The sequence below is a fragment of the Bacillus rossius genome, chromosome 3 (assembly GCF_032445375.1).
Source record: "Bacillus rossius redtenbacheri isolate Brsri chromosome 3, Brsri_v3, whole genome shotgun sequence".
Taxonomy (NCBI): domain Eukaryota; kingdom Metazoa; phylum Arthropoda; class Insecta; order Phasmatodea; family Bacillidae; genus Bacillus; species Bacillus rossius.
Genome location: NC_086332.1, coordinates 40,820,855 through 40,837,514, shown reverse-complemented (window position 1 = coordinate 40,837,514; position 16,660 = coordinate 40,820,855). Strand labels below are relative to the sequence as shown.

Here is a 16,660-nt window from a genome sequence, read left to right as displayed (position 1 = left end):
CTTTGCTAAGGGATGCAGGGACGTGTGTGCCATCCCTATTGTGTTGGGATACAGCCCCTGTAGAGAGGAGACCGGCTTGCAAGTTTCCACACAGGGCACTTGCTGTGTCGTGTCGCGAGTCGCGATGGGCTGTGCTCTACATCCGTGTTCGTGTGCAGTCTCGTTCATTCACTGCTGTTCTCGGCAAGTGCTTGCATTGCTGGCGCGGCGACTGGCGACTCCGCAACATCGCGTGAGCAGCTGTTTCCACGGACCGTAGAGCAGGGGAGCAGGGGAGCGGGGGAGGGCCGAGGACGCCTCGCCGCAGTCGTTAAATAAACACTGAAAACACGATAGCAGTGCAAACAAAAAAAAGAGCGCAAAATCTCTCCAAACAAAATGTCTGTCGTGGTTTGCTTCCCAGGCCTCTGGCGTTCGCACGTCGCCCGATGGACGTTGAAGCGCGCGTGCGCATATTTGCTGTCAGTGATGTGTCGTGTGGCAAACAATAGCAGAGGAAAAAAATACGTCCAGGACATACAAATTTCAAATGCGCGTGGTTGAATTACAATGTTTGTTTCTTTTTTCACTCTCCCGGCTACATGTTTCGTACTTCGTTTCGCATTGCCTGTTGGTATGTTACTGTGCATGATAGTGTTTTTATAGTGGGTAAGTTATCCGTTTCACCACGTACTAGAAAACCAACTAATTCTTAACTAAACCGGTTTTACTATCCTCCTCTCGTTTACCGGAAGTAATAAAATTTGTGTCAACCTAATTAAGTTTGTAGTCTCTCGCGACCATTATCTGAATTGAGTTTGGCCTGGTTGTAGCCGCGACGAGGTCGTATCTTACGCACGAGTTCCAGTTTCGCGATTAATGGACATTCTCCAGACCTTCCAAACCCTGCCGTCCAGCGGCGACTTCGTGTGGGTGAGGCGGGGTGATACGGGCCGCTCTCGCTGGCGCTCTGGTGCGTCACTACATCGTCGTATCCGTATATTTGCTGCGCTCCATAGGTTTAGTTGTCCGTCTGCATTACTGTTGTTGTTGAAACCGTCTCGTCGATGTTAGCCCCACTGTGTTCGTTCGTTTCACATTATTAAATTACTACCACGGAATTCTTGTGCTATCTGATATATTTAAGTTTGAATGTGTTTCGTCTGTACTGTCGTCTTTTGAGGTTGTCCATTATACCTGTATAGGTTCATCTGTTTGACATCATCTGATTTAGACTTGTTTTCTGTGGTTTTATGTTTTTAATTTTTATTTTATTTTTGCAGTTATGAATCTTTTCCATGACAAACAGTGCAAAACAGCAATGGCGTGTGTCAAAGAAAGAAATCGTATTAAATAAAAATTCGCCATTTCATGAATCATTTAAAGAACTTATTCCCTGAACACGGAAAAAAAAAAAACATATAGATTCTCTAATTGCTCTCTTTTCCCCTCTTCGTGGTGGAAATTCCAAATGACAGGTCTCGTCGCAATAAAGGAACCTGCGCCCTGTGATGTATGTGACCCGACACCAACCCCGCCCGGCGGGTTGCGTCCGTACAGGCGTTGAGGAATATTCACATCTCGCTAAGGCGATAATACTGCATGATCCGACTGGCGAACAAGTGCCCGGCTGAGTTTAACCTTTACCACCATAGCCTGTGTTCAAGTTGACCGGCACCGTGTCATCATGATCTTTTACAGAATTATTAGTAAGAGTTTATTGTATGATTTTAGTGACATTTAGGCAATACTCTACGATTATGCACATGGTTATACTTAAGTACGCATTTTGATGAAAAAGTAAAAAAAACTCTCTCTGCATTAAAATTTAATTCGATGAAGTTGTAAGGACAAAGAGACTTTTAAATCATGCACATTGTATTTCGTCTGCACCAAGGAAAGCTGAAAAACATTTTTTTAACCAAACAAATTTTTACCTTACATGTATGTGTACATACATGTTTTCAAAATTTTACGTGTATTATTACTTTTATGTCTACATGAATACAACATTATGTGTATTCATACTTGTTTTAAATATTATACTTTCAATTAAATAAACAGAAAATATGAATATGTTTGTTCTCCGAAAACATTCTTTTGAAATGTTAGTTTAGTACACTATAAGCCCGTGGGTTATTTCTCTGACATTGGCAGATATAACAAGGATTACATTTTTTTATTATTATATAATTATTTTTCGAACTCCCACATGGTAATTAATTAGAACATGAATCTGAACATATAGTTTTATATTATTCACAAACCAGAACATTGCACACGCGCGCGTGTACAAACGTAAATGTTCTGATTTATGAATCTAATAATAGACTACATAAACGACAATGAAAAAAAAAATTACGCTTTAAAGTTGGTGCAGATATTTCTAAGGCAGATCAAGGCCAAACGGCAGGACCTATCAAAACTCTTATTTCATATCGTATTGGATTTGGTTACGTCTGCAATGTCTATTCCTAGATTTTCGTCGCATCTCGATCGGTTTAGATCAAGGGAAAAAGCGTAATTTTTCTTTTACTCTACACACTACACTACGCAGCTGCATTCTTCAAAGCAGTAAATCAATACCCGCACTATAATAAAAAAGAAAGACAAGTTAAAATTAAATATATTGAATTTGACTTTAAATTACGCGTTTAAAATATTTAATCCCTTAAATAGTGTTTTTCAACAAAACATTTCAACAGAAATGAAATAAACACGTATTATTTTATTAGCAAATGGAAAAAGGTAAATTTTCTTCTGGATAATAAATAAAAAGAAGAGTAGATAAATACTTGCTAGAATTTTGTTAAATGTTTATTTTAGTCAGAATCTCACCTGAGTATGTAATTTAACTGTTTAAACATGATTATTTTTCTGTAATTAATAGTTTAATTTTGCGGGAAATATTAAAACGAAAATGTTATATATATATGTATGTATGTGTGTGTGTGTGTATATATATATATATATATATATATATATATACTCTAACAAGTATTGAACCCGAACCCGCAGACAATCAACTGATGCATTTCACCAATACACCACGCCATTGACTTGACAATAGAAGAAAAAAAATATCGGTTAAATAGTATCTTTGTGAGATTAAAACTAAAACTAACCATTGCGGCAAAGTTAAAGTACGTATTCAATCCCTTCAAACCTTTCAAATAAATTAAAAACCCTCAACTTTACCCCGACGTTTAAAACTAAACAGTTTTTTTTAATATACTACTTTTATATTAAACTCCCTCTTGCCCCAATGTTAGTGAAAGGGGCACGTCGGTTCGCGGGCCGCCGCGAGCTCCGCGGAGGTAAGTTGCCAGACCTGTCTACATGACCGTGCAGACGACAGCCCTTCAATCAGCGCGCCCCACTCTGCCCGGCCGCCCGCACTCGCAGTTTAATTAGCGGGATGCCTGTCGCCCTCTCGCTGCGCCGGGGGACTGCCCCCTCCCCCCTCCCCCTCAGCCGCAGCAGCAACCTTCCCCACATCGACCCACCGGAGTAAAAAAAGGGTTGTTTGCATCGGCCTGCTCCCGCTGTGAACGACTCCGCCCGCGCAGTCGTCCTGACCGATTCGACGCACCCCAGGTGTGGTGCGGGCTGTCGTCTCGCTCGCCTCGCTGTTTGTCGCTAGGTGCGTATGTCCTCCACTCGGCCAAACTTCACCTGCTCATTGGCCGCTGCCAGTTGCGTAGCCAGGATTTGTGTATGGGGGGGGGGGGGGGTGTTAAGAAGCATTGCGCCCCCCCCCCCCCCCCCCCCCCGTATTAAAGCGGCGGGTGCGGGTCCCCTGAGAAAATTTGGATTTTAAGGTGTAAAATAGTGCTATTTTAGCAGTTTTCGGTACTTAAATTTAAATATTGTAATGGTAAAATTTTTATTAATTTTAATATGAAATTTGTTTGAGTGATGAATAAGAAATTAATTAAAGATTTTGTGCTAAGGGGGGGGGGGGTTAACCCCTAACCCCCCCCCCTCCTGGCTACGCCCCTGGGCCACTCGCCCGTGTCGACTTGTGATTCGTCACTTCTCTGGCTTCTCTAGCCATTAACTTCGTGATTTTTTTTTTTTTACCTTTTATCAATGTTATAAGATGTAAATACATTTTCGAGAGTTCATACCGACAAAGGAGAGGTGTAGGTGCTTATTAATTATGTTCGACTTTTAAAATCTTCCACCATGATCTGAGTTCAAACCGTCGCGTCGTCCCAGAAGTCCCAGAGACCTCAACATTAACATGGAACCAATAGCAAATGCAACAAAAAATGTATGATTCGTAATTTGCATTTTAGCACATCATGAAATGAATCCGCGATATTTTGTAGCCTGAAGTGAAGGGTTCAGTGACCCCCCCCCCCCCCCCCCCCACGACTAGTTTTAGTGCTGTGTTCACTCAAGCATCAGTCACTTGTTCTGCTCGAGAAAAGGGCTTTTAGGGCGGCATTCCAATACGTTCGGGTACCTAACTAGTGGACCGTATTCCAGAACATGTCCAAACCGAATCCCTGTAAGGTAACAGAAAGGCGACCGTTTTAATAATCGGTGCCCTGTGCGAGGCTGGTTCCAACGCATTCTAGTGGACGTTTGGCAACCACCGATACAATTAATTCCTAGAGATAGCAGTACTATCGCACAAATTGAATATTGTTATTCTAATTTTATCAAGGACTTTTTAAGTTTCGATTATTTTTTCTTTTTATGGCCATTAAAGTGCAAAAATGTATTCCAGTACAGTCATTGACACACCAATACGTTTGGTACGTTCCCCGATATTCACGAAAATGAATACATGCGATTTAGTGGCACCTGACGCGGGTCTGCCATCTGAACATGTGCGGAAATTGGGCAACATTTGTATAGGACATCAAAATCCGTTCCCTAAAAATAAGGGACTGGCCGTGTCCTGTCGTGCAATAGGAGTGCAGGTTAGGGTACATGTGTAGCATATTCAACACCCAAAACCTTATTTTTGTGTTTTGGATTACCAGCCTTGGTCTTTAAGGCTGTTCGACCGCGCGGCTGCTGTTTGCTCCTGGGGCAGACTGTCTCAAGGCTTGTGAGTAGTTGTGGTCCAGTTGAAGACTCCGCTGAAACACGTACTTGTCGATAAATGATCCAAGTCGTGTGCCATACTCAGCTGTGGAAAAATGTAAAATAAACTCCTCATGCTCGACCACGACGCAATCAACATAAAAATAGATTTCCATACCAATGAAACATTAATTTTAATATTCTTAAAGCCAGCAAAGAGACTGAAATATATGTCTGGTTAAAGAGTTTGCAGAAAAAAATTAATTTCAGTAATTCAGTAGCCATTTCAACGCTCTCTGAACATTTGAAATAGATTTCTTGAAGTCGTTTCTTTCATCAAACAAAAAAAAAGTGACACGTAATTTTGGATGCAGTTGCTGCAATTGAAAACATATTGAGATGTGAAGTAGCTTGTACACCGGGAATTAGTACTAAAACATTTAAATCATCATCTGGTTAGAGCCTGAAAGATTCGTCTTCATAAACTAAGCATCCTTGCAGCTACTATGTCGTTCGAATTTTCCCATGTTGCACAAAGACATGAGAGGATCAAATCTGTAAAGATTCCTTCTCGTACGAAGTTGCGCTGCAATGAGTGCCATGTTTGGTTTACACGTATTGACAGTTTGCGACAGCGGCGTACGAAAAACTGCAAAGACGAAGTCCGTGTGTCTACTGTTGAACTAACTGCAGACATTTCTACTCCTCGCTTTAGATGGGAGACTCGTATGCGTACAAACACAAAAACAGACATGTTTAGCAACCGAATGCGATGAAGTCTGGACATGAATCTAAGCCTAAGACTGTGCGTGGTGCATTACAGGTAAATGATAACGGATTCCACTTGGTGAAATCTGCATTTCGCGGAATGTTGAAAGACTGCTATTATGTAAAAACGTTTAGTGAGTCGAAAGACATTTGTACTTTTCTTGACGATATCAATCAAAACACTATAAATCAGCTTGCAGATGAAATAGCAACGTATGTATCTTTAAAATATAATTTGTGGCTGGACTTCGTGTATGGTAAACGGTATCCGTTCGAGGACAAAGTGAAGAAGTGCGCATTCAAGACAGTGAATACTCCCATTTACAATTCCGACGATGTGAAGCAGTCTGTTAAACACAGTATCGAGAAACTCTATCGGGAAGAAAAAAGACTATGTAGGAAAAAGATTGGAACTAAGAATTAGTCATTTCAAGCCGATGCAGAACTAAATGTTTATGATATTGCTAACTTTAGCAAGTATTCCTGTAGTAGAGTAGAAATTATGCAATAACCTGTCACTTTTATGTAAATTGATGTGATATTTAATTTAATTTATATTTTTTACATTTACTAAGGATTAAACCGAGGAAGGATATTGATAGAATAAATTAGTAAATGAATGAGTGATTGTTTTGATGTTTTTTGGAATTTTTTCTGAATTTCTAAATTAATTATTACGTATTTACAAGATGGCCACCAATATGTTGTCATCGGCTTACTAGAGGCTGGTAGTAGATGAATTTAAGCAGCTTTTAGGATTTTTTTGTCATATTTATCGAATAAGTATTTTTAACCTAAAAATATATATTTTTTGATCGAGTAACGATAGAACCAAGAACAGGAATCGATAGAATCAATATTAATTTTTATATAAGTGATTTTTTGATGAATTTTGGCATTTTACCCGAATTCGTAGCTAAATAATTAAAAAAATTCAAAAATGGTGTCATGAAAAAATCAATATATCGGGCACTGATAATAAATAATTACTGCACTCTATCGGGTCAAAATAAATCTAACATGGTGGTAGCGCACTATCAGACGAAAACAAGATGGCGGCAGCACACTCTAGCAGACATAAACAAAATGGCGGCCTTTAGCAGATGAAAACAAGACGGCGGACGTGATGTCATACTAACTGCGATATATATCTTGGCATTAGTGGTGGAAGGTCAGTCTGCTGGTGGCTTCCGTGGAGGAAAGATCCACAGTCATTTTTATTTCCCCCCCTCGCCATGTTCGAACCGAGCACATCATAATGTAGGCGCATTTTTAAATTTAAATTTTATTAAATTTTTAGTAATTAAATTTTTTATCAATTTTAAATTTTTTCCCGCTTTTATAGCTAAAAAATTATGGACATTCAGGAAGGTGGCCACGACATCATGATCCAAGATGGTGAAAATATTTACTAAATTTTATTTATTAATTTAAATAAATTCCAAATTTCTACCTTAATATTTGCAAATTTTCAATATGGCGAAATATATTTTTATTAAAATGTTTTTCAATATTTTTTTACTAATTTAAAAATTGTTCCCGATTTCCTAGCATAAAAAAGTGGATTTTAAAAATGGCGACCGTTACGATGATTGCAATGGTTATGTAAAAATTAAAAATGGCATCCTAATAAATTGTCGATGTCATGACCTCAGCGGGTTAAGAGCTGCTTGTCGCCGGGGAATTTAATCTACTTTGGGGAATTTTCAAGCCATTGGCATTTTTGAGGACTAAAACGGGAAATTGTTCCTCAAAACTGTAAGTTTTCCCTCGAAGTAAGAAATTTTATTAGATTTTTTGGCAGAATTGTTTAAAAAAAAAAAATATGGAAATTTTGGCGAATTTGTAACAAATTTGGGCAAATATTCAGTTATTTTTATCTAATTTGGACAAATTTTGACGGTAAGGTTTATATGTCAAGGTAAAGGCAAATCTAAGATTGACACCGTGACGTCAGAATACAAGATGGCGTTGACAATCTTCAATCTTTACCCAGAACCATGTCCCCGGAGATACATTTGTATACTACTCCTGAAAAATTTGTCATTTTATTTATTAAAAGTGTATGGATTTAAACACATAATTTTATTTGAATAGTAAGATTTTAGCAATACTTTGAAATTGCACGAGCGAAGTCACAGGTTTTAAGTTAGTCAAATAAACGTGAAAAGCATTATACCAGCTAAACCAGCAAAATATACATCTAAAACAATACTCATGTAACACTGTTTGAAAATACTGATTCACACAAGTAATTAATACGTACTTGAAAGGACACCATTTTCTTGCGAATATGGCCCGTGGCGTGGTGCACAACAATAAGCTCAAACCCCATTGTGTTGCCCTCTGCCCAAACACTCCCTTACTAGATGTTAGCAAGTCGGATGGCGTCAGGCGCAGGCGGGTCCCTACCACCGCGACACGCCTATCCCTGCAGCATGGCAGGAACTTGAGCCGCATGCCGCAACGTGTGAACGAGTTCTCTGCACCGTCCGCAACCCTTTTCACGAAAACGTTGCATTAAAATTCGGCGAATACATGTAACCCTAGTCATGCTACAGTTGAGACAAATGGGTGATAACAGTGTTTTAAATAATAATTGAATCAACACGTACCGGACTGATGAAAGAGTAAACGACGAGCTCAGCCGGGATGACGGGCACACACACGAGGCAAGCGAGGCGAGAGGGTGGATCGGGGCGAGAGCCCGAGTGGTCTCGCCCCTCAGAGACGCCACGCGCCTGCTGACGCCGGCTTAGCAGCAGGTCGCCGGCGTCTCTGAGGGGATTAGGCCCGACGTGCCCTGCTCCGAGCATCAGCCGGCGAGCAAAAAAAAATGACGAGAGAGGTTGTTTACGATGCGCGCGCACCATCCAACGATATTTTCACAGGATGAAGAAAGCCTACGTACATATAAAAATTATATATGTGTTCTTAAATCTTATACTTTAGTGATTTATGTTGAATACTTATCCAAATCATTGAAAACATTTATTAATCGTGAATATTAGTGATATAAATTGTGGTGTCTTTATATAAGTGAAGATATGTTACCGTGTGAATAATTTATTTGCATTATACATGATAAATTATTAAATTATTATTTAATAAATAACTTAAATTAATAACTTAGAATTAAAATTTAGAATATTTATTTTTTAATTACTAATTAAAATTCTTATCGATTATTTTACTAAATGAAATAATTAATTATCACACGTATGAATACCGAGTATTTATTTAATTTTTTAAAATATGATTGCATTTATACCTTATCAACCGTATTTATTTATAAAAACACTCCACTCCTTTTATTAATTTTATTTATATTGAATATCTGCATGCAAAATTAAAGTTAGTTTTTTTTTTATTACGCCAAGAAAGTATAACTTCTAACGCGTGTACATAAGTACAAGCACCCATTTTTTTAAAGGTAGATTGCAAAGAAATACTGCCTTACTGTAGCCGTTTCCATGGTGTGACTTTCTGAAACCATGCATTTTTCTCAAATCTTTTTTTCTAATGGGTGAGCTGAAATTAATAATTTAATACACATTCCTAGATATTGCTGCACCACTGGATGTACAGGTAGGTACTGTGCTGCTCTAGCCAACAAACAAGACATTAAGCACCTGTGCTACCTAAAAGGTAGGTGCTTATTACGTGGTCAGATTACAATAAACTCAGGCCCTTGTAACTCATATTGAAAAATAACTGTATATTAGGCGTGATGTGAAATTGTGTGGAGGTTAACTGAAAACTAAGAACTGGGATGTCTTCGCGCTGAGACATGTTGTCGGCACAGCGGTGGCGCGGTTTGTGGACAGTGGCAGATCAGGGAAGTAAGAAAAACATTCACTTTCATTAAAAGCAGTTAACTGTTGATCGGCCTGAACGTGGGGCAAGAGGCCATGCAGTGGCGTAGCAACGTGAGGAGGTACTCGGTGGGAACATTTCCTGTCACTTCCCACCCCTCACGGAATAAAGTTATTACGATATAGTATAGTTTCAAGTGTTATTTTATTGTTTATTCACTTAACATTGTACGAATATTAGCTTTTAAAACCTTTACCCCTAAATATGTTCTCTGCAAATATGGATTTCACTTCATCAAAATCAATTTTTTTTTTCGTTTATTTCTATTCAGTTTACAATATGGCTAAGAAAGAGAACTGAACTTGACTCATAAATGACTTAAATCAGCTATCCATTAAATACTTGGAAAAACTAATCTCACGTAATGCTACTATAACACATAACGTTAGCAATAATATGAAGGCGAAAGTACTGTATGATTCATAAACAGAAAACACTTAAAGTAAATATTCTCTAGTTACTTGCCAGAGTTATTGATTGACGTAGATTTAAGTAACATTATTTTAAAATTTTCTGTAAGCCCTATTTAATTCATTATTGAAGTGAAACTTCCATGGGCGCGGTGAGAGTAAAATTTCAAGGCAGAATTTTAATGCAACGTTTTCGTGAAACATTGTTGTGGAAAGATTTCTGACGCTAAAAGGTTGCGGACGGCGCAGAGAACTCGTCAAGCCTCGATGCCTTGAGTTGAGTCCACGTGGCGGCGTGCGGCTCAGGTTGAACCCCGCCATGCTGCAGGGATAGGCAGGTCGCGACGGCATGGACCCGCCTGCGCCTGACGTCACCCGACTTGCTGGCATCTAGTAAGGGAGTGTTTGGGCAGAGGACAACGTAGCGGGGTTTGAGCTTATTGTTGTGCACCACGCAACGGGCCATATTCGCAAGAAAGTGGTGAGAGTTGCTGGCGGCCTGCTGCGGTTACGAATTAGATCGCCGTGCTTTCTTGGCAGTGCCGAATTCAGTACCCATTTGAGGGAAAGGCACACAAAGTATGTAGTCCCATTTTTTTTCAGCTGATAGAAATAATTTTTTTTAAAACTCTAAATCACATTTTTATATTCTAATGTTATTATAAAATACAAAATAAATCACTCATAAATATTTGTGCCGTAGACGGTGAGAGATGTTCCCCACACTTGGCCGGCCAATAATAATTCTGGACTTTCGTGACTCGTCGTAACAGCAAGAAACAGCCTCAGTTTTTTTTTAGTAACATCTTGACGCGAAAATTTTTCCACAAATACATGAGCTCTTTGCACGTTCCTCTGTATGTTCAGTAATATACATTTTGTAATGTTGCAGTATATAAAAATGTTGCAAAGAGAAGTTTTTGCTTGTATTGTTTTGATGTATAATCAACATAAATGTCGAATTTTGTTTGGGAAGGGAGGGTTATATTTTGTTTGTAGGTATGTTTAAATAAATAATAAACGCCTGGCAAAAAAAAAAGGCTGGAAAAGTAGAAAAATTTGTTTGTTTACAAACAGATTCAGTTTGTAATCATCGCTAAGTAGAACTACTGTATCGTAATGCATTGGCCAAGCATTCCACTATGTTGCTCTATTTTCGCACATCATGTCACTGCTCTGTCACAAATTTAGCACAAGTAAACTGATTTTGTTCAAGTTTGTAGATATTTAAGGTAATTTTATTAGTTAATACTCACTAAAATGTAGTAAAAGTTAAGCGAGGATGCAGAAGGGGGTAAAAGACCACAAGGTGTGAGTTTCTTACGGGACCGGCACAGCAAAGTGTATGACGGGGACAATACGCTTTGTACAACAAAATTTTCATTTAGAATCATTTGCAGCCCTATTTTATTTATTTAATATCTTAAAATTTCCGTACAATTATTATTATTTTTTTCAAATTGGGTCATGTGTAAGAGAAATAGCAAGACATTTGAAAATTTAGTCGGTCATATTTTTTTCATTGTACCAAATTCTAAATGGACCTTTTGATTTAATGAGGCGTTGCACCGTGTAAGGTAATTCACTTTAAATAGTTTGGAACCCATTTGCTTGAAAATTACGATTGATTTCTTGAACAGTCACTATAGAAGTAGTTTATTATTTTTTTAATTTGAACATTTGAAGTGAAACGTTTGTAAGGACTACGAACGAATTGACCTAAGCACCACCTTTTTTTATCATCGCTAAGCTGTACGTTGCTTAGTTGCTTAGGACGTTCATGTCTTGGATACTCGGCCAGAGAACTCCACTCAAAATTTCTCAATATTCCAAGCCAAGTTGCGACTTTTTATCTCTGTTACAGAGTTTAGCGGCAGAAAAAAAAAGGCCGGACTCTGTCCTTCAAACTTCCTCCTTCTAATCACAGCTTAAAGAGGGCGCAGAAGCATATTCTGAAACTTTCCTCCGCATGAAAGCTTCAGCGGCGATTTGAGGTTAAATCATCGTGCCCTCACGAAGTTTTTAATTAGCCGGTAAGAACTATACCGATGACCTTCTCTTCCCTATGCTTGCAAAGTAACAGCATGCGGACAGCACTGACGTCCGATGCTGGGCTAATGTCATAGATATGCTGAAAATAACTATGAAGCTAAGATACGCGCGCCCTTCATTCGATTTCACAGCGCGCGCAATCCTCCTGTTACTTCTGCGAGCCCGCCCGTTTGGAGTTCGGAACTAGTTTCACGCGTTTGCGCATTAATGCCTTCCTGCATAGACAGAGAGACAAGGCCAAATCTGCAATCAAATGAAACATTCAAATAATATAACCACCAAAGTTAAACCCTGATCGTTATTGATTAGAGAAATAACGCTAGATAGCAAGGAAATAAGGTCCACAGAGTGTATTTTTTTATTTTTGTTTTAAATAGGGCTTTTCTTCACACGGTTATGCACTAAGGCTTAAGGTGCCCGTATAGTCAGGCGTGTATCTGTGTTACTGAGGCGGGATGAAAAGCGCGATCTCGCTGGTGTTTCTAGCGTGGTATCTCTTCTAGGCGCAAGGCTATGAACTGACGCGCAGTCTTTTCGTCGTGCATAAGACAAATGTGAAATTTGATGGGTGACCGTAACATTATATGACGAAGAAATGAAAGTATAGGAGTAATGCAAGTCCCTTAAGTGCTTTCAAGAATTTGTACCGGTTGTTTTATACCCAAACATTACTCTGAAAACACGCCTTGTAGTCATTTTAACTCTTCTAAAATAAAGTTTACATACTTAATCCGAAATAAAAAGTACTTTTCGGCCCTTTGCTAATTCCTAAATGGTTTTCGTAAAGAGACCCCGCTCGGATATCTTGAGTATTTTTCAAATCGCGTGGTTTCTCCTGAAGCTCTGCGCACCGTGTGTGTGCCTAGGTGGGCGGGGGCCATAAGGCTACTAGAACCGCTAGATTATTAACTCAGTGCCGAGGCGTGGGCATCGCACACGCGACCTTCGCCACATGAGCGCGACGCCTTAGCGATCAGGGCCGCAGAGGACCATCGAGGTAGAGAACACTGAACTTCACGACTTGCCCCATGAACACTACAACTTGCAACTTCACAAGCTACAAGCCACAAGCTTATAATTTACAAGCACTTAGATAATAATGTGAATTTAAATTGAAAATAAAACAAGGTTTTCGTATGTCACCTACTCAGTTAAAAAAATCACCTTCATTTTACGAAGAAGACTGGTTACAAATTATCCAGAGATCTTTATAAATTGTACGACTATCTTTGTAAATTTACGGACACTAAGCTCACTTTCTTTGAACATGAATCCAAAATAATATTCTTGGTATACTAAAAAAAAACTTTCCAAACTTGTTAAGAACATTCTTCTTTTGTACAAGTTTTGGTTTATCTTTTTAGTTAGCGAAACATACAACTCGGAAATCAAAATACGGCGTAGTTTCTCCGAAGATACAGTTAATATAAATCACGAACTCTTCTTATATTTCAGGTTAATTCTTCGTTGTCAAGTCCGTAAATTTACAGTAATTTCTAACAGTGTATCGACTTATGTGTCTACTAACCTATGAATTATTATTACATCCAAGAAGAACTAAGGTCTTTACTTGTGAAATCTGGGTTCTAAAAACAAAATAGACGATTCAGTTGTCCAAAATAGTTATATAGTTATATAGTTGTTGGCTATTACTTGAGTGTGGTTTTTTTAATTTCTCTTGTCCCTTTAAGAAACAAAATTCACGGTCTTAACAAAATAGAAGCGATTATAATTCACTTGTTTCAGGACCCAGTTAGAGTTAGTTGTTGGTTATTGTTGGTTTCTGGTATGTTCGGAAACGCTGAAGGTGCCCTCCAGTGGTCGATACATCGGAGACGACACATTGTAGCAAGACTGATCGTCACTCGAGGGGAAGGAGGGAGAAGTTGAGGAAGGGAGGAGTTAGAAAGAAGGAAGGGAGAAGGGGGAAATGGGGTGGGGTGGTGAGGTGGAGAGCATGTTGAGGTGGGAGGAATGACGGGTCTTGGAAGGGGGGGGGGGACTTCGACACGGCCGTGTTCTCGCGAGTTCCGGGCTATACTCGATACCTCCTCGTCGATACCTCGCGACTCGGAGCCTTCTCTAACCACCGCGTCACTCCCTCGCTCTCAAAGAGGCACTGCCAGGCCTTCCTTCTGCCTGCGTTCAACACTCTAGAACTCTTCCCGTGTCTCAACTTTCAGTCAGAAAGCGTTAAAATATGAAACAAATCAAATTTAGATTACGGGTGAATGTAGGATGGGAGGAATGTGTGTTTTCGAAATCTGATGCAGGCAATAATTTTTGTCTTATTTTGAAAGTCAAGTGTGCGAAATGTCATCAATAAATACCAGCATTCTTTTTAAAGGGTAAGAATGTATAATGGAGTGGTTTTTAAAACTATTATGTTGGCAGTAATCTTCCTTTTCCTTTAATTTTATGTACATTACTCTTATTTTTAATTTCAGTTTTGCAAAATTTCACCAAGAATTAGTAATAGTATGATTTGCTTAAACTCTGGTGTTAAAATGCAAACTAAGCTATGTAAAGTAAAAAAAAAAATATTTGTCAGTGACGAGATTTGAATTTGTATCCATAAGTCTGTGAGCCATGCACTTAAGCACTGAGCTACATAGCCACTATGACATTGATTGCTATCGGTAAATATTTCTGTATTATATTATAATCCTAGTATTATAGCGTATTATAGAATTTGCGATTACTTCTTTTTTTTTTGTGGTTATTACAGTTTATGAAAAGTATTCCAGAATAGTTTTGCTATCTCAGAGATCTACTCGGGAGCCCGATACGCTTGGACGTCCCGCGAAGTTCACGTAGCAAACACGTACAAGGACAGGTTAGCGACTTCGGCACGTGACGCATGCGCTTTGGATTCCTTCGTGTGAGACTTCCGGCCGTGGTGCGTGCGCACTTAATTGCACTTCCGTTTCTTACTAAAATTTCACCCTTAACGCGCCTCAAAGACGTGTAACTTCAATAAATCCACACAGCCCAAATACAAAATACTCGCTCTGCGAGTCTAAATTACCACTCACGGTGATAATTTGGTTTGTTTCTAAAACTTTGGTTGGAAACGCGTCGTAGCATGATCCACGACGCGGACAGCCAACAGCTAAGGTCACGAAAGTACCAGACTCGGTACTTTTGATGTATTAAGAAAAACCAGGGATTTAAAATCGATTCCCAGTTACTTCGTTTTTTCGGGATTAGACATGGACAGTATAAAATTTAGTTTTTATTGCGTTCTAAGGTTACTCTCACTTGATGCTCTCTTCTAGCGAGGCGATCATGCGAGCACTTCTCAGTCGCCAGGCGGTGTGCGGACTGCTGTGTGCCGGTGGTTGTCAAGCCAACATTAAACAACGATATTGTTTCCTTTAGGTTTGTTATGAAAAGAATAAATGTTATTTTAAGTCGATAATTCTGTAATTTTGCATGCGTTAAAACGAGTATTTCTATGAATTTGTTTAGTTAGAGATTGAAAGTAAGGCTGAGAATTAAGTGATTTTTTCACGTTAGTAATTTTTTTCTTCAATAAAAAACTGTTACACAGGTGTTCATCTTTTTACTTTTGGTCACTAAAATTTGTTTGATCGTTCAAAACTAACTATTGCTATTTCAATCACCGACTGTTGCTCCATTAATAAAAATAAACTACCTATGTACCTAAAGTAGCGGGAATTCTCGGTTGCGTTGAATACCAATGACGTAATCCCCGGCTGCGCACATCGGTAACGGCCCCGAACACCCTGCCACAGCCGGTGACCTCGCCCACCATCAAAGAAGCCGCCGCCCGCCCCGCGACAGAGACTCCGCGAGGCGCTGGCATTTGGGGCATAATGACTGGAAGAACCCACGACCTTTCGCATTTCCCCGGCCGCGCGCTTCGTGCAACAGAGGCACCGCAGTCTGTGCCGCGTTGTTTTCCTAACGTGTCATTTGTAGGGATGAATATAGCGTGTGAGATCGATCGTTAAAGAAGTATTTTATCTCACAGGAGCAAAACTGTGTAGCGCAAATAGTTGAGGCGTAGGCTTTAATGAAAGAAGTTATAATTAATGTCCCGGGTAAGGCATGGATGTGTAAAAGGTTTATAACTGTTATAGTAGATGTAGTTCCGAAGAGTGTGATAATATTTCGGGAGTACGGGGTGTGTGGCGGGTTGCAGCCGATGCTGGGGCAGCTGCGGCGGGACGAGGCGCCCGAGCCGGTGGAGTACTACCGCGTGCGCAGCTTCTCCATCACCCCGAGCGGCGTGTTCAACCTGGGCGACTCCTTCCGCTCCCGGCGCTCTCGGTCCATCACGTCCGTCAGCTCGGCGGGGTCCAGCCACAGCGGCACCAGCGCGCCGCCCGCCCGCGACCGCCAGCCCAGGTGAGAGTCTGGTGCTGCCATGGGCCTCCAGCCCAGGTGTTGCCATAGGTTAGAGCCCAGGCCTACCATAGTCCAACCTTGGAGCCTTATTCTTGGCCCTGTCCATGGGCGAAAATCTGTAGGATTTTCAGGGGGGGGCCCGTGAATTCTGTGGTTTAAGA

The 16,660-nt window shown here is 39.9% G+C and overlaps 1 protein-coding gene across 1 annotated transcript in view; it reads left to right on the top strand.

Annotated features, from left to right (window-relative positions):
- Positions 1 to 858: 858 nt before the first annotated feature.
- The window catches only part of LOC134531275 (ras-related protein Rap-2a-like), a 72,671-nt gene continuing 56,869 nt past the window's right edge, over positions 859 to 16,660 (top strand). Inside the window, exons 1-2 of the mRNA XM_063366968.1 lie at positions 859 to 912; positions 16,294 to 16,499. Of these exons, the coding sequence (XP_063223038.1) occupies positions 859 to 912; positions 16,294 to 16,499 (260 nt within the window). The remainder of the gene's footprint in view (positions 913 to 16,293; positions 16,500 to 16,660) is intronic.